Here is a 27801-nt window from a genome sequence, read left to right as displayed (position 1 = left end):
TCACTTTAACCTCTTCTTTTTCAATAGTACGAAATCCAAAATGCTTCCATATGTGGGATTTTGAAGTTGCAGGAGGTTCTTTTAATTCTATAGTGTCTCCAGGTATTTAAAGCGCAGCCATGTTTGTAGGAAAATACTCATAAACGCATAAAAATTCTGGATATCGTCCACTCCGGAAATTGGTGGAGCGTACCGTGATACAGAGAAAAAGTACCGTTCACCGAACTATAAAGTTCATACCGTGATATATAGTCCCACGCTTTATCGTTGCAGCACTACTGCTGATATAAAGGCATTAATTATATTTCATTTTAAGTATGTTGAAATGTAGAGATATCATTGCCAATGGATGAATTCATCATTATACACACTAGTTTAAGATAAATTCCATTGACTTACAAAGCTTCCCAGAGTTCCTTGCGATCCTTATTGAAATTCAGCTCTGTTAATAGTTCATATCAGACTGACCATCTGAGGACCATGTACGGGTCATAGATTATTACTGGTATGTCACCACAACAACAAAATTTGTTTAGTACTTTAATTTGTGGTCCCATACAGATGTTACGCCAAAGTGATTGTAGGTAGGGTGTTAGAATTGTACCTGCTGTCCCAATTGCATGATCGTAAAAGGCGACCTTTAGGATCTTATCTTTTCTTTCTTTCTAACTTACTTTTTTCTTCCTAATGTCTCCCTTGACACCGCCTCACTTTTGGCCTTGGTTGAGTGCTTGCCGCTGTGAGGAAGGCTCTGGGTTCTGTCCCCTGGCCGAGACACACCAAAGTCTATAGAAGTGGTAGTTACTACTCCTGCTTAGTGCTCAGCATAACAGGATTGGGATGACTGTTCGCCCGTTGTCAGTATAATGTGACTGGGTGGGGTGTGTTGCTTGGTGTCTTCGGCAGCATGCTTCAGTGATATAGCACTATAAAAAGGGCAACAGTTCCACTATACAAGAAGACACAACATGAATATACTGCAGTCTCCGAAAACACGCACCTCGCACAACATACACACGCGCAAGACACTACGTACATGGGAGTCCGTCCTTACATTACCATAGATGTCAATAGGATGTTAATTAATGAAATAAACAAACAAAATGATTATTTAAGAAATCGCAGACGTTGTATTCAAATTTTTACTATTTACTTACAAGTGAATTTATAATAAATCCATAAAATAATCATAATTGTTTATTTTGATATTGAATAATCATTTCATATTTTGTCATAACTTAATAGTTGTTCATTAGCAAATGACATAGAATTATAATTATGTATCTCAAAGACCTTTTTTAAGAATCTTGAATTTCTATAAGCGGTTTAGGGAGGCATGATTGATCATAAGGAAAGACAACTTTTGAATAGATTATGGATTATGGTTTAATCTGACTTATTGTAAGTAAATGAAAGTGATGTAGGTTTATATTCATGGTTTGTTGGTTCTAATTTCAGATTGATCATGATGAATGAACATCCCGGGACCGTTATATACCTACATTGACCATTAGCTGACCACTGGACAAATTCTATTGGCCATCTGTTACTACATATAGCTGTGATATTATATAAACAAACGGTCGTCATGGGTTGTTGTCAAAGCAAGGACAAAAATAGTGCATCGAATATTCCATTTTCTGATATAAACAATGGTAAAGTAGGGGAGGAATCGACAGCGTCAGCTACAAAGACAAAGGAACGCTACACAGAGGATCCAACCAAAACTACAGGTCGCCAAAACAGCGAATCACAAGCACCAGCAGGTAAGGGAGGTAACTTTGAGATGTTAAGATGTCATGTCATGATCACTACTATAGGTTGTTATCATGGTTGGAGGTTTTTTTTATCATACACTGAGGTGTGAGTGAGTGATTACATTGTACACATAAGTTAGTTTTAGATATTGTTAACCAACTATCTGTCACGTCGGATTTACTTTCGTGAATTTCGCGATCTGAATATATTTGCAAAAGTTTATCTCTGCTAACTAATATCTACATTATTGATTCTGATAGGAACTTCCAATCATTTTTTAAAACCTTCAAATTTTAATCTTATCATTTTTTTAAACCTTCAAATTTTAATCTTTGTGAACGTGTTTTGAAAAGGAAATTGTGTAATTAAGTAGCCGCAAAAGGGTTTGATTTACAGTACGTTGGTAGTTCATTTGAATATGATAGAAAATGTCATATAGAACGTCAGAATCATCAAAATATTTTGGTCTTTGTAGTTAGCTAATGTTAAATCATCAAGGAAAACTTTTCGTCGGAGACCTTTATATGTATATATGCTACTACAACATGTGCACTTTACCAAAGTAAGAAACTGATTCATTAGAGCAAATGATCTGGATCCACATTTCAAATTAGTATCTATTCTTATAGTTTGAGCCAAATCTTCGTTATTTAATGATTTAAATTTTTCGAAATGTTTTGCTTGGCTCTCATAGAGAGGGGGGGGGGCTTATGGAATCACCCTACTCGATGACATCTGCATTTTAAGAATTTGAGAATTTCAAGAGGCCCAGTGGGCAGAAACTACCAGGTTAATGTTTGAATGTCAGTTTTGAAAAGCTGGTATCCATAACAACTGATATTGATTTCAACACTGATATAGGATTGTAAGTGTTGTGATGGGTGTGGAAAATCAACAAGTCAACGTGGGCAATCATTTTAGGGGAAAAACGCAAGATTTTGAACATGTCCATAGGTACAATGAGCAAGAAATGTACTTGCATGACTAAACTCTTAAATTTTTAAAGCCTGTCAGAGATGAGGTTAGCTTGTTGAGATTGTTACTGGACATTATCAGAGGGTTGTTTTCTTTGTTGATTAAAAAGAACTTGATCTTGAATTTCTTCCCCTAAATTCACTTGAACCGTGTCATCTGTATCAAGACACAGTATAAGTACAGATCATTTGACCTTTGTACAGCTAGGGTGTGTGTAGGATGATTCTGGGAAGAAGCTTCCTTGTTGGACAGATACTATCTTCCTTGTAGATAAGCGTTTAGTGATGTATGTGTATTGTTATATACACTGGATCATATTAACACTGGACTGGTGGTCCACATTATATGTACACAGTTATACTGTGAGCATACTTGCATACTTAATTTTAGCGGTAGTTTTATTCTAGTGTTTTTCGGGTTACATAGATGCGATTATTCATGTACAGTGCTAAATTCTGTAAAAAAAACAGGTGTCCATCAAATAGTGCTAATTTAATTATATCCACGCTAATAAATCCTAATTTACATGATTTCGCAGTTGCACTAAAACTTGACTGCTACATCAAGTTTGAATATCTTGATTAAAAATAATATATAGCATCCAGAAAGGTTTTATTCAGTAATTTTGAATTCAAATTTGTTTATGACTAACATTTTGATTGCTACTAAAAATTGATTCATTAATTTATGATTGGTTAAACGGAAGTTAGTTGTAATTGTTCATCAATTAATTTATTTTTCTAACATTGTCATACATTTCTTAGATGATATCAGTATGACTTTATACTTAAATGTCAAGGAATTTACTAGATTTAAAATTTAGATAGTGGTACAATGTCTGATTTACACCAAAATAACAATTTAAACATTTGATATAAGTGACAATTTTATGTAAGTAAAATTGATTTTAAAGATTTAGGTTATATAAGAGAGGTTTAATATTGTCAGAATTTATTAATGTCAAACCAGACATTTATATTTCTGACAAAATTTCAGATCACAAATGGTTTAATAAAAATGTCAGATATTTGCATTTTACAGAGTTATCAGCCCTTGTCTGGGGTAGGTATTGATTGTGATACCCATGTGTTCATAAGTACAACATCTTGTTTTTCGGAAAAAACAATATTTTTAATTTTGCATACAAAATAATGATGCCACAATAGATACCAACCCACAAGGGCAGATAACTCTGTAATATGCAAAGACTGAATAGAGAGATACAAATTGAAATAGAAGTTCATATTACAGAAGTTCAAATTTATATCAAATAAGAATTTTAGGTGTGGTGAGCTCTTAATTAGAAAGAAATTCAAATTTAAAAGTTTATATATAAATCAGAATTTCAGGTGTAATCTCCGATTTGTTTGGGAACCATTGTAAAAGGAGAAGGTACGTTAAGACTCGATTATGGCCTCAAAATTAATTCTCTAGTAAAGAACAACATGTTTTGCCATATAACAGTTGAATACATTTGCTAACACATTACATCCTGAAAACATCCCGCATGTGCCAATTATGTTCACTATGACGTCATCAACATGCAGTTTCCCGCCATTTTTCACAAAAATCCTTGAAAAATCATACTTTTTGAGTGGTTTTCCTTAAAAATGAATATGGCCGCCTTCGTGGAGCAGAAAGAGATTTTCATACGTTGTGTATTTACGCATATTCATTCAAAATATAAAGTTGCTCCAAGGTGGCGGCCAAATCCATTTCAAGCCTTTTTCTAACCTAAAGATGATGAATTTCTAGCAAAATTTGGCGAGAAGAGGAAAATCATCAATTTGATGACGTCAGCGGTGGAGCATATCGTGTACATCGTTAAAAAAAGTTATGTTTTAATGAATGGCAAGTATGAGAGTATTTATTGATGTGAAATTGATCAGGATCGGTGTTAATATTTTTCGGCCTGAAAAATTAAGACCAAATACTGGTCCTATCATATCTACTCCTTTCCACAACAACAGAGTATGAAAAAGTCACAGTACGAGGTGAAACAGTCATTTATCATGTTGTCCTACTGAAGTCACCCTGATATAGTCTGTAGAAATTGTTACTCTTCTTCTGAGGGCAGACTCGCTCACAAAGAAAATCAATATTCTTACTCACTGTGACTGCTGTAATAGCTTTGTTTAACGAGATTGGTTTAAGACCTTAAAAAAGGGTTAATACCATTTAAATCAGTTTAACTTAAAACCGATTTCTACATTAAATTCAATTTACAGTTCCGGCAACTAATGGTCAGCATTTCTACAGTTCATTGATTTTAAAAAGACTGGTTTAATGTCGTCTCAAATCACCTTGAGAGTTTCTGGAATCCTCACATATTTCTATCGTTAAGTGTTAAATATTTTCCATGTAGAACTGTGTTATAACACTAGTACTGTATGTATATTGCCTGATATTTTTACATGGTTTAATAGAATATTTCCCTATCTAGAGGGTGTGACAACGAAATCATAACCAGCAGGGTAATTCATGAACGTACAACCCATGGTTTGCCATTCGAGGGTTGGACATTCATAAGTTTCCCTATAGTTATAGTTCTGTTGTCACACTCTCATAGGTACAACTTACTTTTTGTCTCTCATATATATATATAAAAAAAATAGATAATAGTCTTCAAAGAAGCATTTTCATAGGAACATGAATATTAATATTACCATTATTTATAAACGAATATTTTCAAAGCAAAAAAAAATAGTCATTAAATCCAGATATCCTTGTTTGAAGTAGAAATTGCAATATATATTTGACTTTTGAAAATTACATCTTATTCAGTTACATAATTGGCTTTGGTTAAAGCTTGTGTTTAAGGCAGTATATCAGCTGCATGCTGAAGTATTGGGTGCACTCGGCTGTGCAGTTCTTGTATGAGATTTATTATTAAGATGTATTGATGAATATTATATTGATAGATTGATACATATGTTAAACATTCAGAAGGGTTTTAATCCAAACATCTGCTAACTCAGTTACAGCTAGTTCAGATCAACTACTGGGTATTTTTAGTTACTTACCATACATTTCCAGAGCCACAATATATTTATATTTTAGCTCAAAATCATTTTTGTCACCAGTTCTTCAAGCAAGATGTAAGTTTAAAAACTTTCTTTTTCAAACTATTGTCGGATTTTAGTTTTTGTCCATGTATAAGCCACAATCCCGATTTCAAGGTTAAAAAAATCTTAGATTAGACTCTAGAAAAAATTAACTTGCTGTGTTGATAATCATACTACATGGATCACTGATATTTCAGTTTCAAATTACAACGGTTACAGAACTAGAGGTAATGTATACAGTGTATATATACACATACAACAATTTTACCATGTGTAATCTATAAGCATTTTGATACATATAAAACATAATGTACACCATTATAGGGACATTTTGTCACGGCATAATCAGAATTATGATATTTAGGATGATTTATTTTAGATCGAAAAATGTGTATGATTTTAACATTTCTTACTCAGTAATTTCAGGGGCATGTACTTTTTGAATTTGGAAAACACTACATTTCATCTTTCTTGAAACATGTATGTTTTAGAGAGTTTTAAGAGATTGTTGGAAACTATTTGCATTAAATTGGAAAAATACAGCAAAATTTCTCTAGGGGAAGGGGCCTTTATTCACTCCCAATATGTAAATTAAAAAATCACTGAATTCATGTGGGATGTCATGTACTGGGTGACCTGAATAAAATTGGCATAAATTTGCTTTAATAATTCACTATATCATATAATGTATATATATGATATAATGCAGATTTATTTTAAAGCAGAACAAATCTTTTCTAACTAGACCTGTGTAATAATAACAGAGCTATGTCCTTCGAGGATAAAAATCCATATCATTACAAAACCCAATCCTCAATCTGGCCCAGGAATATTTCAATATTTAGTACAACACAATGCATGCAGGTTCCATCCATATAAAAAACATGCAGATCTTAGTATCATGATGGTTTGCAGATTAATTGTACAGATTAATGAATTAGACCATGTTGGCTATACAAGGACTTTCCTTATATTATTAATGAGATGCAGAGTTTGTTTTCAATACTGGCAAAATATTTCATCTGCATTGTCCTTGTTTAGCTTGACAATACGATAAATATAAACCACATGTTGTGATATTGAACAGACTTGATTTGTGTACATGTTATGTTGATGTATGTATGTATACACCGTATAGCTGAAGACCTACTTATAATACGTATACCTAATTATAGTAATGTTCTGTCGTCTGATTCATACAAATGTGTATTCACTACAACGATTAGAGCATGCCCATATAAGGAAAAAGGAAACTTCTGTTAAATTAAATGATTTCTATGGCAGATCTAGACACCTTATAAACATATCACTATACTGTTGTATTGTATGTTAAATGATGCTTTATCAGTATTAATTGCCACATATAAAATACAAATATATATTGTTAACTTTTTTTTCCATTTTGGAACTGCAATGCCATGTATACATTATAACATGATTATCTTTCTTTATCATATCCAGTAATGACAACAATGAATCATCAGTAATTATAAACCAACAACTTTTTAATAAAGGAATGATCTGGTCATCAATAAGTAGGTAAAATAAAATTATAGATACATATATATTGATTAATTATATTTGAGACTTATGTATTTGGCCTTGATTTGACCTAGAGATTGATCTCGATTTGACCTGGATTTGACCTAGATCTTGACCTCATTTGACCTAGAGCTTGAACTGGATTTGATCATACTTTGACCCATATGTGACCTAGCTAGATCATCACCTGATTTCACCTAGAGATTGATCTGTAATTAACATAGAGCTTGCAATTGACCTTGATTTGACTTTAAGCTTGACCCTGATTTGATTGGAGCCTGACCCATATATAACCTAGATCTTGACCTGATTTTGCTTAGAGATTGATCTGTATTTGACATAGATCTTGACCTGATTTTACTTAGAGATTGAGCTGTATTTAAAATAGATCTTGACATTGATTTGACTTAGATCTAGAGCTTGACCTTGATTGGACTTGAAGCTTGACACAGATTTGATCAGAGCTTGACCCATATATAAGCTTCTTGACCTGGTTTTCATCTAGACTGACCAGCAGGAGTTGATCTGTTTTGTGTTTTCACTTTTATCAGGAGACGACTATCCTTAATATCTCTATATTTAATTGTCAATATATTTTCAGTTTTATTATTGATAGCGAGTTTGGTTAATTATGTTATCAGTTTGGTATAAGTTTATGTTTTACACATTCCAAACTATTTAATTATAACCACCTTATCCATAACGCGGATATTTACATCCTAAATACTTATCACTGTAATCTCAATCAGGAAGTTACCTGTACAGATAGCGTAAGGTCAAAGTCTAGGTATGTAGGCAGTCGTTCACAGGTAGGCATTCACAGGTAGGCAGTCGTTCACAGCTACGCTTAAATGTAACTTAACCAGATGAAGCTGTCTTGACTATAGCAACCAACTGTACATATATTGTACTGAAAATAATAGAGATACTAAAATAACACAGTTGAAAATATACCCCGGTATCTACCAAATTCAAGGTATCTCAAAAAAAATTCTTTATGTGACAGTAAATACGTAGTTAAGTTTGTGCAATCAAATGTGCAAACCTGATTTTGAACAGGTAATTAGTACGTAATTAGTGCATCAACACATTCATGTTTTGGCATAAAATTTCAAAACAGTGAAAACCACTTGAATATGATTGTCATTAAAATATGAATGTTAACAGCACATTACAGTAGCAATTCTCCTGTTACTGGTGTAATGTAATTTTGCAAACAAACTGTGGAATCAATTTTATGAATCCTTAATGCTAAACGTATGATATACATGTATATGAAATCTCCTTCCTTGTTTATTTCTAAAATCTGTATTCAACAAGAACGTCATCTGTTTGACTATACATCTATATACATAACATAAAAGCTTCCGGCATTCTATAGCAAATATTTTTTTATTGAAAATTACTTGGTTGTCATGTAATAGATCAAAGTTTATCGTATTTATCTATATCTACCTGTATGATTTCACAATAAATCACAAGTAGACAACTCAGTGTGTTATAAATATTTTGGCTCAGTTTATCGTCGGGTTTTATTAGTGAATCTATACAACAGACACTAGGAAGTTTATCTCGTTAGATGACATTGCAAACTGGTTATAAATAAACTTATAATGTTTCCACTAATAAGCTCCTGTTTACAATTTTATTTGAAAAATGAATCAATAATAGGAGACCTGAATCATCTGAGGTTTCATCATTTATACCTTTGATTATGGATAGGTAAAACTTTACATTTAACCCTGAGATGGATTCAGTTTTCCTGTTGCCTTGGTAACCATCGACAATTAAAATTATTCCAAATAATAATTAAAGTGTCCATGTAGTATGTTTACCTTTCTGTGTTCAGAAGTTGGTAGCAAACTTTAAAAAAAATCAATGTTTTTGTGTCATGAAGTTGTAATTTTGCTGAAAGTTTCTGTGGGAAATTTATAACTGTGTTTATGTGTGTGCACTGGGGCACGAAAAGAATGTATGTGATGCTTTATTGGTTTTATGAATTAGGAAGATTTATAAATCAAAATATCGCTGATTCTATGATTCCTCAACTTAATTTCAGTTTATAAGAATATTCTTGTTAAAATAAAGGCTTACTGAATTGGTAGTATTTATTAATTAGTGCTACACATTGATAGAATCATAAAATGTTATTTTTATCTCATCATTATAAATGTCTTTTTAGAATTTTAAAGATGTTCCACTGCAGACAAATATGAAAAACAGAAACAGACAAATTAGTATTTTTCTTCAGTCACAAAAGCCACTTACTTTACATGTACACCCTTGAAAAGTTTGAGCTTCTCATTTTACTTAAAGATAAAAATAATATAAATAATTACCGTAATTGAATCCAAAAAAATACTCTGCGCCACTGCCCAATATGGAATGAAGTTTGATTGAGCATGCACCAAAAGCAAAATAAATTATCATCTATTATGTTTTGTGTATATACATGTATAAACGATTAAACATCAATTTTTTTTTCTTCAAATTATGAGTATGGTCGATGCTCTGTCAGCGGTGGTGCATCTTTAATTAAAATCTTGTTGGAATTTATGAATTGTAAATCGGAAGAATTCAAAGACTTATATCCTGTTGTCTTTGCAGCCCACAGAGGACAGTTACGGGCCCTTTATGACTATGACGCTCGGGCAGAGGATGATCTGAGCTTTAAGAAAGGAGATCTGCTCTTCCTTATAGACGACAGGTAAATATGATCCAATACAGCAGGTAAATATGATCTGATAATTAAGACAGGTGAATCTTATTTGACATAACATCAAATATATGGCTCTTTAAAATTGTTAAAGTGTGTCTTCTCATTAAGCAATATCACAGTTTTAAGTTAAAATCACAAAATATGTGATGCACGACAATAAGCTGTTACACTGTTATGTCGGAGAAATTGAAAGAACTGAAAATGTACCGATGTTATGAACCTCTGGGAGTGATGTAATGGACGTATCCTGACCCCTAAAGGTATTAGATAGACACAAGGATCTGTACTCCTTAAAAAGACTGTATGTGTCACGACCCCTATAGGTATTAGATAGACACAAGGATCTGTACTCCTTAAAAAGACTGTACGTGTCCTGACCCCTAAAGGTATTAGATAGACACAAGGATCTGTACTCCTTAAAAAGACTGTACGTATCCTGATATCCTGTATGTATGAGACACACTAGAGCATCCTTGGGAGACATGTGGTGGGTGTCAATTGGTTGTGGATGAAGGAGAGTTTTCCTGTTGTCCTGACCCCTAAAGGTATTAGATAGACACAAGGATCTGTACTCCTTAAAAAGACTGTACATGTCCTGACCCCTATAGGTATTAGATAGACACAAGGATCTGTACTCCTTAAAAAGACTGTACATGTCCTGACCCCTATAGGTATTAGATAGACACAAGGATCTGTACTCCTTAAAAAGACTGTACATGTCCTGACCCCTATAGGTATTAGATAGACACAAGGATCTGTACTCCTTAAAAAGACTGTACGTGTCCTGACCCCTATAGGTATTAGATAGACACAAGGATCTGTACTCCTTAAAAAGACTGTACATGTCCTGACCCCTAAAGGTATTAGATAGACACAAGGATCTGTACTCTTTAAAAAGACTGTACGTATCCTGATATCCTGTATGTATGAGACACACTAGAGCATCCTTGGGAGACATGTGGTGGGTGTCAATTGGTTGTGGATGAAGGAGGGTTTTCCTGTTGTTTCCCACTGTCAAATATCTTCCTCATTATATAATTACCCTGCTGTCCTTCCCGATCACAAACCGGGAAGTTTTAGTGATAGTTTTACCACTGGAAATCATGGTTATCATCTGATTTTAGGTGTTTTATAATTAGTCCATGGTCTATTGTTCCTCTGCTATTGTCTTGTGGACAAGGTGACCTGATTACCTACACCTGGTCATGAGTTTGTATCCCTATAGGAACAAAAGCAAAACTGTTATCAACTTGATTATGGATGTTATTCACCCCAACATCATTTCAAGAAGTAAAGTGTGTGTGGGGAGGGGTGGGTGTCTCCAACACATTTTCCTCCAACTCTGGGTTGCAAGTTTGAATCCTATGAGGGCAGTTGCTGGGTAATGGTTGCTGGTTTCCATTAATAAACCTCGCACATGCAGTATTATGTAATGAAAAAAATTACCACTTGTATAAATGACCATGGCTGTGAATGGAATGTCAATCTAATCAAATCCAAACCAAAATCAAGAAGTAATTTAGAAAATTTCTTGAAATTATTCTCTTTAGAATAATTGATCAGCTGTTCAATAAACCAATTAAAAAAAAAAACAACCAAGAGACATGGTAAAAGGTCGCGATTACCGAGTGTTATTGGCCTTTTTGGACTCAAGGAGAGTAGTCTTGGTCTATATACAAAGGTAGTCCCTAAGGCAGGTTTTACTGTAAATAAATTTTGTGAAATTACCTTTAAAGATGCTCCACTGCCAAAATGGTATTTTTTCTCTATCAAAAACAGGAGCAGACGATTTAGTATTTTCTTCAGTTACAAAAGTTACTTACTTTACACCATTACCACCATTGAAAAGTTTAATCTTCTAATTTTACTTTAAGCTAAAAATATAAGAAAATAATTACCTGTGGTAATTGCATCCCAAAAAAATCCATGGCACTATATATCTTACATGGAATGAAGTACTGATTGTGCATGCACCAAAGGCAAAATACAATATTTCATATTATTTTTGTGCTAATTAGACACAATTAGGTATATACACGATTAAACACCAATTATTGTTCAAATGACGAATATCATTTATGCTCTGTCGGCAATGGAGCATCTTTAACAATTGATTGTGATGATTGAGCATATTAACAAACTTTAAATCCCCAATATACCCAGGTAACTCATTAGTTGTGCGTTCTATATGTTTCCTCTCTGTTACAGTGATGCTGATTGGTGGCTAGCCAAACACACCGATTCTAAATACAGTAACCAGGAAGGAGGTTATATCCCCCGAAATTATGTCGCCAAGGAAGACACATTGGATGCCTACGAGTAAGTACAGCAGATGTTTTGTTAACAAATTCTAGTCCTTTTTGGATGATCGTAGATTTCTAAAGGTGAGTAGAATGGAGCCTGAAAATATAGAAATTTCTGAGTACAATTGAATCCACTTTTGAAAACCTCAAATTCATGTACGGTAATTTGAAAACCCTGATAATTGATTAAAGTTTTACCTTGATCCTGGCAATTTCTGATTTGACTGTATTTCTTTCAAATCAAATATAATATTGATATATTTATAGTCTCATGCCATTCTGTACTATATAGTCATATCTTCAAACTAGAAAACAATGTTCTGTGTTTTTTTTCACCATTTTTAGATCTAAAATATGCAAATCCTCCTATCAAAAGTTGAAATATACAGAGAATATTTATTACCTACTACTGATATTAAAACAACATGCTTCAATAAATGTCATCAAAGCAGTTCAAAATATCCTTTCCCTTTTCCCTAGGTGGTTCATGGGAAGTCTGTCTAGAAAGGAAAGTGAACGACTTCTACTCGGACACGGTACAGAGCCTGGCACCTTCTTGATCAGGGAAAGTGAAACTAGCCCAGGTAAGTCAACATACACGTTATTTTGTCTTAAACATAGGGAAAGTAAAAATAACCCTGATAAGACAGCATACAGGATATTTTGTCTTGATTATTGGGAAAGTGAAACTAGCCCTGGTAAGACAGCATACAGGATATTCTGTCTTAATTATATATAGGGAAAGTAAAACTAACCCTGATAAGACAGCATACAGGATATTCTGTCTTAATTATATATAGGGAAAGTGAAACTAACCCTGATAAGACAGCATACAGGATATTCTGTCTTTAATTATATATAGGGAAAGTGAAACTAACCCTGATAAGCAGCATACAAGATATCCTGTCTTAATTATAGGGAAAGTAAAACTAACCCTGATAAGACAGCATACAGGATATTCTGTCTTTAATTATATATAGGGAAAGTGAAACTAACCCTGATAAGACAGCATACAGGATATTCTGTCTTAATTATAGGGAAAGTAAAACTAACCCTGATAAGACAGCATACAGGATATTCTGTCTTGATTATATATAGGGAAAGTGAAACTAACCCTGATAAGACAGCATACAGGATATTCTGTCTTAATTATAGGGAAAGTAAAACTAACCCTGATAAGACAGCATACAGGATATTCTGTCTTAATTATAGGGAAAGTGAAACTAGCCCTGATAAGACAGGATACATTGTAAGTCAGCATACAGGAATATCCTATATTAGCTATAGGGAAAGTGAAAATAGGTAGGTTACCACGCTGAAAAGTTTCTCCTTTGCAGAGTAATCTCCTCTTACGTGTGCTCTTTAAATCTTATGTTAGTACATTGATTTATATTTTCATAAATATTATAATACTCTCACTTTTGATAAACAATCAGTATCTGATCAAAAAAACCAACAGAATTGTTACAAGTCTGTATTTAATGGCCAATGGTTATCACGGTTATGGTTACCAAGTTTATGGTTTTTACAGGTAATTACGTACTCTCTGTACACGACCATGAGGCCACCAAAGGGGACACAGTCAAACACTACAAAATCCGTAATATGGACGATAACAAAGGTTACTACATCGCAGCACGACGGGTGCTGGACAGTCTGCCGGAACTCATCAACCATTACTCAGGTAAATACAGCACAGGTAACACAGGTATACAAGATTAGGAGGAATAAGATGTGGAGGATTAACTGAAGGTGTGCACATTTTGTTGTCTTGATATTTCACCTTATTACCAAGATCAATTGAATGTTATGAGTTCATAGCACATATGGCTTTATTTTTTTAACAATAGGCACACCAACAAACATGTTGTGTCCTCATTTTGTGTTTAAATGTTAAATTATGAATTTTTGGTATGAACAGACTTTTTGGAACTCATTAAATAAATCTGTTTTGATCTTGCTAATTTTTGCAGAAGGAGCAGATGGATTGTGCAGAATGCTCACTAAACCATGTCCGAAACCTAAACCCGTCATGGATGATTTATCGCGTGAAACTAAGGATGCCTGGGAAATAAGTAGAGACACACTGGAGTTCACAAAGAAACTTGGAGCTGGACAGTTTGGAGAAGTTTGGAAAGGTAAGTAGGAAAACTGAAAACACAAGTTGAAATTAAAATATAATGCAACTATGAGTATTTGTAGAGTAGGAATAATTAGAATTGATTTATAGAATTGTTTTAGTGTAAGATTAATTTCTGTAATTTTCTGTATAGGAACATGGAACAAGACCACAGAGGTAGCCATCAAAACATTGAAGGAGGGCTCAATGACCCCAGCGGCTTTCTTGGCCGAGGCTCACATCATGAAGCAGTGTAAACACGACAAGTTGGTGCGTCTGTATGCCGTCTGCTCTGAACAGGAGCCAATCTACATTGTCACTGAGCTTATGTCTCATGGCAGTCTCCTGGATTACCTCCGAGAAGACGAGCGCATGCTCATCAAATTTCCCCAGCTTGTTGACATCGCAGCACAGGTAAATCTCCTTGTCTGTGTTATATTATTTAAACTTTATGGTCATGCTCAAGTTTTGCTGGCAGTATATTTCAGTGAGATGACACTATACTGTAGGTAAGAGATACCGCAAGGAGACACAGTTAGTATACTTAGTCTACTAAAACACAGTCACCACAAGCTACACACTACCAGTATCCATGTAGTTGTTTGTCAAATCATTCATTGTTTTTAATTACCTGTACTACATATTTTTTGTACCATTTACTTTTTTATCCACAAAGAGATATGTTATTCAATACTATTACTCATCTTATTTCAAGTTTTGTTTTTGTGTTTTCTGTGTGTTTAATTGCCTTAAAAGTTTTTTCTCACACAGTAAAAATTGTTTTGTTACCCTATATATTAAGTATTTAAGTGATTTGTATCCTGTAGATGTCTATTTGCTAGTTCTATCTGGAATATCACTGTTGATATTACTTCATTTATCCATAGCATTGATGTTTGTGGTTACAGTATGGTTAAGTACAGGGAGATAACTCTATGATGTGTCATGCAAATGTAATCTTTATTGTTTTATCTGCTGCAGATTGCTAGTGGCATGGCCTTTTTAGAGGAAAAGAAATTTATACACCGAGACTTGGCAGCCAGAAACATTTTGGTTGGTGATAACAACGTAGCAAAGGTAGCTGACTTTGGATTGGCCAAGATCATTGAGGATGATGAGTACAATCCTAAGCATGGTAAGTTCACCTGTCGCTATGGTGACCGTTTGTTGTTATGGTAACAGTTGTAGATCAGTAATATCAGACATAATGGTGACAGTCTATATCCTGATGTCACAGTGAATTTCTAGTCAATGAAAAACACTCCAAATCCGCAATCCAGTAAACGAAAAAAATAGGTAGGGGTTCTTATTTTCAGACACCAGTCTTGGAATGTGTCAAAATAAGTGGTGGGGTCTTATTTGCAATGAAATACAGTATATTAAAAAATATTGCACAAGCAGAATCACTGGATATCCAGTAGATTATGTGATAAAAATTTGTACAAAATTAGATTATGCAATATTTAGATTTATACTGAAATGGAAATGTTACCATAAAGTTGTGTTGCACTGAAACTGGAGAAAATTATTCTAAATCACTGTACTTCTAAATTTCTTATTGGCTTTTGGTAGTTATTGTATAATAAATATTTATCCAAATGAGCCTACATTGTTTTGCAAAACTTGTTTATCCAAAACAGGCAGGGATAATCTACAGTTGTTGTTCAGGTTACCAATTTATTGTGAATTCGTGAAAGTCGTTACTAAGTAAAATGTTGAATATCCTACAGGTACAAAGTTCCCAATCAAATGGACGGCTCCGGAGGCTGCTTTGTACGGCAAGTTCACAATCAAATCTGACGTCTGGTCATACGGCATTCTGTTAGTGGAAATAGTGACCCATGGCCAGGTTCCCTACCCAGGTAAAACAGTTACACAGCCTAAGATCATGTATACAACCATGAATTTTAGCAGAAACTCGTGTACACTAAAACACAGTGAATTCATAGTTATAACTTAGTACTTCTCATTTCCCGAATAGGTTTCTCTTAAGATATTTCTAATAAGTGTATAACAAACTATGTTTATAACAAAGAAATTTCGGAGGACTCCTGTACGTGCCTAGGTTGGGTATTTTTTTCTGTATATGTGTACTTCTTGAACAGTAATATATAGGATAGGGACTATGCATGGTCTTACAGATAGGTTTGACTGTGTATACTTCTAGGTATTTATAATTTTTCTTAGCTATATAAAATTGAATAGGAATGAGTTGGAAAAAAATCTGTAGGCACAGCTTCTGAAAGAAAAATAATGTTTTGGTTGAAAAATCAATAAAAAAAAATGAACTTCCCCTTTTGGATTCATGATTTTTGAAAAAACAAAGTAAAATTGCTGATTTTCATGCAAACATCATATTAAAATGTTAATCTGAAAAACTGGCTATATCAAACCATAATATGATGTGTAATCTTTATATTTATGCAAAAATGATGTGTTAAAACTAAAAAACACCTAATAGTAGTTAGCCAAGAAAATATTCTATCAAACTCTGCTTCAACAAAGACAGTAACAGAGTTTCTAATCTCTGTGCACACTACAAGGTCTCTGGTTTCATGTTTTGTGTTTAGATCAGATTAAAAAAAGAACAGATGGGTGACAGATGTTATCTAGATATATTTTTCTTCTTTGATATTTTACTAGGAATGCCAAATCGAGAGGTGCTGGAACAGGTAGAGCGCGGATACAGGATGTCCAAGCCCCGAAACTGTCCGGAATCTATGTACGATATAATGAAAAAGTGCTGGGATAAGGTGTCACAAAACCGACCAACGTTTGAATACTTGTACAATTTCTTTGACGATTATTTCGTATCTACGGAACCAAACTACAAAGAATCGGATGAATTCTAACTCGGACAGGAGTTTTGTGTGCGGGAAATGAAGGGGGCATGTTAAATTCATTCCAGTCCATTTAGGACGGACAATAAAAGGACAATCGATACACAAGTGATACTTATAGGACTGGCGTCAGGTCAACTGGATGTTTGACTGATAGAAACACACCTAGATACCAGGTTTTGATGGACACTAGTACCATACGTTGGGAAATTTCATGAATTACTGGGATATATTGGCAGTAGCCAGTCTCCCATTAAATTAAAATACTTATTTCTAGGGTAGAGGGGGCTAATTGCTGGTAGAATACAGTTTATAAAATAATCTAATGAATTAATCATATAGGTGTACCATCAGGATTGTGTTGTGTGTCTTTAACAAGAGACTTCTAAGGTGAAGGGGTCATGTAGTTAGACTCTGCTTCAAACATCACCGTGCCGTAGCTAAGTAGAATAGAAATAGATATAAATCATCTGAGAAAGAGTGTGCTGAAAACTCAAAGCAATAAATGTTTACATTAAAGTATTATTGTGCGAGTAAATACCCTATAATTGTTATTATATATTCTATAAATAATGGTTTGGATGATATACAATCTTTTTGATAATTTTTCTTTTTATATTTTTGATGACGCTCTATGCAATGATTGCATATTGATTCCTCAATACTTTTCTTCATTTGTATATATATATATATATATATACATATACATACCATACTCAAATAGAGATACCTTCACCATGAACCTATAGCTTGTTCGTGGTGACTTATAGCTGAAGAGGTTAGGCTATCTGTTTCATATGGCTTCCATTAAAATGGTACTCTCAGTATAATGTCATTGACCTTGAGATGTGACCTTAAGATATGCTGTTTTCTTGCTGCAGTTTTTCGCCTCATTAGAGACTAACTAAAGTTTACACATCAAATCTATTTTCAATAATTTGCTGATTGGTTAATAAGTTGGATCCCCCCTTCCCATTTATACCATAAATTGTATTTGTGTCAGCTCAGGATCATTAGGCTGATTTTAAACCTAGACTTTAAAAAAAGTTTGAGGTCAACATGAGATAATAAAAAACATTTCTAAATAATTCCACTAAAAAAAATATAAAGTTGTGGAGTATTTACCAGATACAAGCTAGTTGTTATGGTGATGCAGCTTCCACAGGATGCTTTACAGAAGTGTATTGGTTTGTATTAGAGACAAACATTTGATTGACCTGTTTTTATTCAGTGAATACTTTCCACCTGTTGCCAATGTTTACCTATAACATACACAATACCAGGTGCTCTACATCACCAAATGAATTCGTAAAACATGATCGTAACTCAGTTTTGTGCCTTAGTTCATTTCTTGATTATCATAAAAACTTAATTTGTTTTCGAGGAAACTGCTTTTACATATATATTTATTTACAGTAGAACCTGTCAAAACCGACCCTTTTCTTATCCGGATCTCTGTCTATACCAACTTAATTGTATGGGATTTTTAGTATTCAGCTGTAGTAATTAAAACCTGTATAATCCGGAACCTTGTCAATACCCGCCAAATATACTGGTTTAGAAGACTTCCAGTTTTGATAAGTTATACTGTAAATATTTTTCATTGAATTTTTGATAATTCTTGTTGTGGGATGGGACTGCTACTTACATTGATACCTAGACGTTTGTGTGAGATTGACAAGGTCAAGGCCAAATGGACATGATGGCTTGAGTAATCTGATGAACTGATAAGGTCAAGGCCAAATGGACATGATGGCTGGAGTAATCTGATGAACTGATAAGGTCAAGGTCAAATGGACATGATGGCAAGTTTAATCATGGTTTTATGATTTGATAATATTTTGTATGTTTAAATCCTGTATGTGGACCAAAGGACTATGTTATAATTGAGTGCATATTTTTGTATCGTTCTACATATTTTTTTATAAGTTTTAGTGCATAATTCATCCATTGAATATTATATAATTGTATATTTTGTTGTACATGTGTTGTTTTAGAAGTAGAAGTATTGTTAGAACCATAAACAGATTTATGCACAGCATATGAACAATGTCAGCAATATATAACCATTCATAATTAGTCCGGCTTTACTTACAGCAAATCCCATTTATTGTATTGTTTTAAATGTTTCTCTCTCAAATCCACTGTCTAAGATTGTCCATACATATTGCTAGGGAGTGTCTATATCTGATCATGTTTTATGTGTTAAATAATTCAGAGACCAAAAAGTGTATATCATCAGATATTATCCTGCTATAATTTGATTTCAGTGATGTGTATTCTGCATTTGCAAATTACAGACAGAGTTATCTGCCCTTGCGGGTAGGTAATGATTATGAGGTCTTGTGTTTGCGAGCGTAACGTCATAATTTTTGGAGAAAGCGTTGTGAATTGTGCTCACAAAATAATGATGTTACAAATGCTACCTTCCCACAAGGGAGCTAACTCTGTAATATGCAAAGACGGAACAATGTATAAAATGAAACATTTGTTGTGTAGAAACTCTCGTTGCTTTTGTGGTTGCTACGAGACCATAAATATAAAAACAATGAATTTTAGTTTTAAAGAATTTTTACAGTTATTCTATTGGTTCAACACAAATATTTATTTCTATGAAATGATATTAAACTTCGAAACTATGAAAGAAAGTGCACACAAATATTTCATTTTATACAGTAAGCGATAAATGAAGATATATTGATAGCTCTTTATATGGTCTATTAAAGTACTAGTTTGTCTTCATCAGTAAAGTCAACACACATAAAAACAATGTTACTATTCTGTCTTTGCATATTACATAGTTAGCTCCCTTGTGGGTAGGTATCAATTGTTACGTCATTTTTTTGTGACTGCAATTCACGTTGTTTTCTCCAAAAAGTATGACGTTATGCTTGCAATCACCTGACGTCATAATCAATACCTACCTGCAAGGGCAGATAACTCTTTCATATGAAAATGCAGAATAGTCAACACAAGAAATCATTACAATGAATTAGCCCACCTAAAGCCTCTCTGTGAACAATAGATAGAACTTTGTCTTCCAAAATGCATCCACAGTCTCCATGGTTAGAGAGCATATGTGATCGTAACCCCTGGAGTTCAAGGATGCACGAAACTGTCGTTTTCTTACTTTCATGAAGTTGTGTTCAGATTGTTACAGGCTTATTTTATGAATAAATAAAAAAAAAAGTGAGCACAAACATTTTTCAGTATTAAGATATATTTAACATAGTAATGTTTTATCATATTCTGATAGTATATTTATTTCAAACTTTTTATATTTCTACTTTGTGACCATTGAAGCTGTGCTTCTGGGGATGGTATAACACTACAAAGTGTTGTTAGGTAAGTACTGTAAACAAAGTCGCATACTATTAATAATCTTTTATTTCATGTATGATGAGAGAAATCATGTCAATTATAATTGCAGTGAAAATCTACAAATACATTTACAGTAGGACCGTGTGAGTAAAAACCACGATATTAGACAAAGTTATTAGACACACGCAATGAAGTTGCCACGGAAATTAGCTGGTTTATAGTATAGAGTGGAATTATAGTTTTATATTTTACTTTTAATTATTTCTTAGAGCAACAGTGGAATTAAATATATATAACATTTCATGATTATATTGATGTGAACAATGACACAATGAGTAAAATGATTGCTGATCTTGGAAATCCTTCAGTAGACTGGAGAAACATGGTTTATGTATAAATTGTTATCGAGATATAAATCTTTCTTATTTTCATCATGTTTATAAATATATATATTATTTACCCTCATATCAATGTTTTATGCATGCTTGATCTTAACTTAACACATTCCAATGTCTGACAAACATTTATGTGATGTAAGTGTTGCTAGCTTAGTTCAGATTTAAATGTTGACGTTTAAATCTGTTTAAACTTGTAATGAACTTGTAATCAAAATTTGTAATACACATGAAAGATTATGATGTATAAAACAATACTTACACATACATTCAAATGCTGAATATTGACAAAATTTTGTCATAGAAATAAAGCAACTTCATATCTGCAGTTTCCTTTTAAAGATTGCTGTAGATCTGTTTGAAAGAGATTAAAATATCAACAATATGTATCTGTTACATTCAGTGTTAGACCAACTGTTGATGTGATTACGTAAAATGTTTTAATTATGTAAGTGAATCTTTTTTAATCCATTAAAAGTGATACATGTAATTTTCTTATATTTGTTCTTGATATTTTGTGAATATGTGTCACTGGAAATTCCTTGCTGTTCATTCTGACTTTGCATATTAAGGAGTTATTTGCCCTTGCTAGTAGGTGTTGACTTTTTGTTTGCAAGCTGAACTCTCTAGTTTTCTGCGAAAAGAAGACTGGTTTCGCTCGCAAAATAATGACGTCAAAATCAGAGATACGTACCTTCCTGCCAAGAGAAACAACTCTGTAATACGAAAAGATGCCGATAATATTGGGGCAATAAAAGAAATATTATACTGGAGTCACTCTTCTCAACCCAAAAAACATTCAACTGAAATTGAATAAGAGTGATATGGGATCTTGGGGGTGTGCATCGGTATTCATCTTAGATTTCTTCCGGAAAAATAGAAACTAACTGTATACGTTTGAAATCTCCAGAGAGCAACAGTGGACAACCAGACAGATACAATGTAGGTGATTACCATAGGGTTCCTGTATCGCATAGAAATTTTAATATGGAGGGATGTGACCATACCACAAAAGATTTTCTTGAATTTAGGTTAGATCTGATGAATAGAGATGAAAAGATTTGAATATACAGTCAAACCAGTCTTTGCAAACACCTCAGTATATAAAGACCACCTAATTGATAAGACCACTTTGTTGGCTCCCAAATGGCCATTTATAAATTACCCTGTGAAGACCATTTGGCTATGAAGATCACTTTTCCCATGTGGCTTTGGTGGTCTTATAGACAGATTTGACTGTATATACATACTATTGGCTATTTATAACTCTCCTGAGCTATACAAAATTGAAAAGTAAAGAGTAATATTAGCTACAACAAATGACATTGTTGTCAAACGATGTGATAGGGAAAAAATTTACCCAATCACCCCTGTAATTTCATAATGGAATATCTCAGTCCTTAACTAGAAGAGTCCAAATGTGTCTTCAGGGGGGAGGGGGGAATTACCTGGTAAGCTATATACAATGTCATCTGACCACCAGGAAGTATTGGCCTTGAGTAGACAATTAACACTTCCTGGTCCGGAATTCCGGAAAGCCATTGTAGCCAGTGTGATTTATCAGATTACATGTTTCAATCCTTTATAGTCTGTTTTAGTATACTACTAAATAAATCGACCAATAACACTGGGTCATTATAAATCTTATGTTGTCAGGTTGGTATAAGGCTCGATGTTCTATTTAAAGCTAAAGTTATTTATGGACGGCCTCCTCTGCATGCGATGGATGTTTGCTTGTGTGGCTTGGGTTATTAAAGTGGAACTTTTCCCTTTTTAAAGTGCTGTCTGACTGAAGCGTACCGCCATAACACCTGATGCAGCTTTACTTAATTTGTCCAAATATACAGGTTGAAGTAACAAAATAACAATACATCAATGGTCATTAAAGAAGACAGTATGAGACAAGGCAGTATAAAAGTAATAGAAATAATTTTAATAATAATAATATATCTTCATGATAAATATATTATTTTACAACTTTGACGAGTCGTGAACACATCAGGGATGGAGTGGTCCATTTTTTTCTTAGGCTGTTACTCATGCTGTCAAAGTAAAATAAGATTAATGTCAAATCTGAAATATTTCAATCTTTCTCTATCCAGCTTAATTTAAATACGAGTGAAATGTTGTATCTTCGGCAAATAAATACATTATCTGGTCTTGGTCCTAAATGACCCTTCTTGGCTGTTGATGGGCCGTAAAGCACAAAATCAACTTTATTTTCTCCTTTAGAACAGAATATCCAGAAAAGTAACAGTTTAATGTTTAAAAGAATTTTCATCTACCCCGATAATTCAAAGTACCTATTGTCAAAAGTAGAAAGAGGGTCATGATAAATTAGCAAATGTTTATACATACCATTTCACCATATGATCATAGAGGAAGGTTGGCATGATCGTCATGGTAACGGTTATGCCAGCAGCATCCAAGATTTCTCTGAGTTCAACATCCTGGAACAAAAACATCAATACCAGTGAAATATGGACTGTGAAAAATAGATGTAATACAGGCAAACCTTACCAAGCTTATATAGTGTACAGCACTGTACAACATTTACTTATTTAGGAAGTAATAAAGTATCATACTACGGAGAAATAACAAGTGTGACGTTAGTCCTGCACTGTTTTGCACAGTGACTGACCAAATATCTTTTACATGTGTTAGTTGTGTCATTTTACTTGTACAGTGTTTGACCAAATATCTTTCATGGGTCGGGAGTGCGACCTATACACCAGTGCGACTTATACGTGAACGAAAACCAAAATCAGACTATGGTTTTGCATTATTACGTTGTGATTCACATGTGAAAATCGTAAGTTACACTAGTTAAGTAAAGTTTTAGAAGATATAATATGTATTGAAAATATATGAAGATGAAAATAATTACATACTAGATGCATGTTAAATTGTAAAATTGTTTAATTCACGGAAAATCGGCCGACTGAAGCGTGGTTGTTTACAATCGTAATACAATGGCGGACTGATTTTCCTGACGATTTTCTGCATAATTGTAATTGAGAAAATAATATTAAGAACGTCAAAAATATTATCTATGTGCAAGAAATATCCACAGCAAAAAAGACTGCTTTCTTGCACACGTGTTACACATACAGTATGTCGGTCAACATGTGTATTTCCTGGAATCCTGTCGCCGTCATTCCAGGAGATGAAATAATCAGCAGTCAAGTTTATAAATGTAATAAAGAACATAATACCGATGTTATAAGCATTTCACTGTCGTTAAAACATACAGTACGCTAATTACGTCAAATGCGGTATTTTCCCCCTCATGTTTATAGAGTCGCATCAACATTCTAAGATCACATGAAACCACAGAATATCGTCAGACATGGAATCTGCGAGTACACCGTTCCTTGCTGCAGATGAATCTGTTACAAGTGACTTAATTGCTCCATCCTTGAAGACGAAACCAATGTCACCATTGCTGTCCTTCTGTATTGAAATGGTCCTCTCAAACGGTCTACATACAACAATAAATAGAATTTAACTTCACTGAAATGGTCTTCTCAAAGGGTCCACGAGCAACAAAAAATGTAACAAGATATAATTTTGGCGGGTGCGTAACATAAAGTTACCCCAATCTCCACAGAGCCTAATTTGACAAGAGTGGCCTCCCCTGAATGATGACGTGACATTGTTTTACAAATCGATACATTTTATTTCGCAGAATAAAAATGTTGTTTTTTTAAGTCACATCATTTAGAATAAATAAATTAGGAACAGCAATGTCTATGATTGGTGATATGAAACTATTTTGAGGTCATTTTCGGTGACCTGTAGATGTGCAACTTTTTCAGACTAGGAACCAAGATGAAAAATGAATGGAAAATGCACACCTAGGGTCCTAAGAACACCTATATACGAAATTTAATTGAAACAGATCCCTTCTAAGAAATGGCAATAACAAACTTAAATAAATAGCCATCTTGTTTACCGATCGGTGTCAAAATGCAATATGCACAACTATGATCCTAGTCGAACTTACAAATGAAATTTGAGACAAATTCCTTCTGTACTTTCTGAGAAATATCGGTAACAATCTTCAACTATTATAATATAAGATGGCGGCCTTTGGGCCATCTTGTTCACCGATCGGTCCCAAAATGCAATAATGCACAACTAGGGCCCTAGGGGAACCTACATTTGAAATTTGAAAAGGATCCCTTCAGTATTTTCTGAGAAATAGCGGTAACAAACTTGAAATCCAAGATGGCGGCCTATTGGCCATCTTGTTCACCGATCGGTCCCAAAATGCAATATGCACATCTAGGGAACCTACATATGAAATTTGAGACAGATCCATTCAGTACGTCCTGAGAAATAGCGGTAACAATATTGTTAACAGACGGCAGGACGGACGGACCACGGACGAAAGGCGATAAGATGACGGCGGGCTAAAAAAAAGTCATAGATGTAACTGAATATTTCAGCACAAATGAAGTATGCAATTATGTCTACCTGGGCCATGTTGTCGACCTTTATGTCTTCTAAAGTTGAAATCAGCGACAGTGGCATAGGACTTAGAATTGTACCTGTTGCCCCTATTGCATGATCGTAAAAGGCGACTACATTTAGGATCTTATCTTTTCTGTCTTCTAAGGTTGAAATCAGCGACAGCGACATAGGGCGTTAGAATTGTACCTGCTGCCCCTATTGCATGATCGTAAAAGGCTACTAACTTTGGGATATTATTTTTTCTCTTCTTCCTTACTGACTTTGTTTCCTAATGCCGCTCTTTGCACCACCTCACTTTTGGCCTCGAGTTGAGCGTTCGCCCCCGTGAGGATTCTGGATTCTGTCCCCTGGCCGAGACACACCAAAGTCTATAAGAGTGGTAGTTTCTACTCCTGCTTAGCACTCAGCATACATGGAGTGGGACGACTGGTTCGCCCGTTGTCAGTATAATGTGACCGGGTGGGGTGTGTTCCTTGGTGTCTTCGGCGGCATGCTTCAGTGATATAGCACTATAAAAAGGGCAACAGTTCCACTATACAAGAAGATACAACATGAATATACCGCAGTCTCCCAAAACACGCACCTCGCACAACATACACGCAACACACCGCATACATGGTAGGTCGTCCTTACATGACCATAGCTGTTAATAGGACGTTAATTAATCAAACAAAAAGACATAATGAAATGTTTGTTGTGGGTCAAAGTAGTACAACATTCTGAAAACAAAACAAACTCATTTTAGATCTATGTATTTCCAGCAATAATATATGAATGTGCGAGAACAACATTGGCTTATAATATGTGTATTGGGGACCACAGGGTCAGTTATGTAAGTTATGTTTAGGCCTAGTACGTATATTTGAGTGCTGATTGTGCATGACAGAGGATCATGAAATCCACATGACAAATTAACAACAAACATTATGATAAACCTACCAGCAATCAGAATACGTGCCTCTAGGTGTAGATATGGTTAAATTGACGTGTCATGTCCATATATGTATGATTAGGCAAAAAAAAGGAATACATATGTATGTCTGTTTAGGGTTACATTGGCAAAAAAAGGGTCGGTAGGTCGCGAGGATTTTTTCAGTGTCTTTTACTCTAAATTAATGAGATCGAAATCCCGACTTTTAATTTTGTTTTCGAAGAAAAGTAGGAACAAATTAAGGTCAGGGGTAAGAAATTAGGGTCGATCGGGTAACCCTTAACAGACATATTATTTTTTTTAAATGATACATGCCCACAACAAATAACACCTATATGATTTTCAGCACTTTCGAGAAGTGAAATCGATAAGGGTAAAGTGTGATTTATAGCCGATCACATCACAGGGGACCAACTGAAAGTGAAAATGGATGTTGTCATACATCATAAGTATTTGGTGGATGGACTGATGAATATACCTAACAGTCATGTGATTTTTTTTCTCCAGAAAATTCGAGATTTTAAAAATTGATTAAAAAGAATCGGGATTTTTATACGAAAGCCGATTGCGCTCATTTTGGTAGAAGAAAAAAATCACGTTATGATGCGAAACTTTGGCGTTATTACACGAAACGTACATTATACGTACAATGGTTAGTACATTTTTCGTAGCAATGAGGAAATAATCAACTGTATTACCAACTTTCAAACCAAACGGTTATTATATGACCAATGTTGCAAAAGCGTGTGCATTTGTTGAGGTCAATATTTGTTTTATGGTGTTATACCACCCTGATTACTCTAAATTAAACTTGACCAAGGTCGTATACACACTTTGGGGGTCATTATTTTATTTTCTATCGGGACAGTATCTTCTGCTGTCAGCATCGGAGAATATTGTCATTAGTAAATCAAATATCTTAAAAAATGCAAACCCTACCCTGATGGTTTTCGACAGCGGAGTTCATAAGCCTAATATCGATGCGACTATGAAGTCACAACACTAACATTTAGTTGACGTTTTAAAAAAGGGAAACCCTAGTTCATATGTTATACATCGACCTCCGGATGACCATGGGGTTAGTGGACAATTTGTATCTGATGTAGATGTTATAACTAACAATTTTAATACTTTTAGATTTCCAACAATAGAATGTCATATGCAGTAAAGCTAACGTTTAAATACATTTTGTAAAATGCATTGTACATCAATTGCTACGGTCCATATTAAATGTGGCTTCCGAAATTAAAAACGATGTGGCTTCCGAAATTAAAAAAAAAAAGTGGCTTCCGAGCACAGGGATCTGAGAATTTGTTACAAGACCCACCAGAGTGCCCTAAGACCATTTTTAGGCGTT

General features: G+C 34.2%; 1 protein-coding gene and 1 long non-coding RNA gene across 3 annotated transcripts in view; one reads left to right on the top strand and one right to left on the bottom strand.

The window, feature by feature from the left end:
- The window catches only part of LOC138325063 (proto-oncogene tyrosine-protein kinase Yrk-like), a 31633-nt gene extending 10106 nt beyond the window's left edge, over window positions 1-21527 (top strand). For both annotated transcript variants that reach the window (XM_069270441.1, XM_069270442.1), the window contains exons 2-11: window positions 1459-1766; window positions 9948-10047; window positions 12268-12378; window positions 12843-12946; window positions 13894-14046; window positions 14336-14500; window positions 14636-14895; window positions 15463-15616; window positions 16212-16343; window positions 17125-21527. In XM_069270441.1, the coding sequence (XP_069126542.1) occupies window positions 1589-1766; window positions 9948-10047; window positions 12268-12378; window positions 12843-12946; window positions 13894-14046; window positions 14336-14500; window positions 14636-14895; window positions 15463-15616; window positions 16212-16343; window positions 17125-17333 (1566 nt within the window). In that variant the 5' untranslated portion in view covers window positions 1459-1588 and the 3' untranslated portion in view covers window positions 17334-21527. The remainder of the gene's footprint in view (window positions 1-1458; window positions 1767-9947; window positions 10048-12267; window positions 12379-12842; window positions 12947-13893; window positions 14047-14335; window positions 14501-14635; window positions 14896-15462; window positions 15617-16211; window positions 16344-17124) is intronic.
- A 1422-nt stretch (window positions 21528-22949) lies between these two features.
- On the bottom strand, window positions 22950-24686 carry LOC138326284 (uncharacterized). The gene is made up of 3 exons (XR_011208882.1): window positions 24294-24686; window positions 23396-23487; window positions 22950-23079 (listed from the first exon to the last, which is right to left on the bottom strand). It is a non-coding gene; the product is annotated as an uncharacterized lncRNA (long non-coding RNA).
- Window positions 24687-27801: the final 3115 nt, after the last annotated feature.

This window comes from Argopecten irradians, chromosome 6 (genome assembly GCF_041381155.1).
Source record: "Argopecten irradians isolate NY chromosome 6, Ai_NY, whole genome shotgun sequence".
Classification (NCBI taxonomy): domain Eukaryota; kingdom Metazoa; phylum Mollusca; class Bivalvia; order Pectinida; family Pectinidae; genus Argopecten; species Argopecten irradians.
Note: the sequence above shows the minus strand (reverse complement) of the source record. Positions and strands in the feature narration are given on the sequence as shown.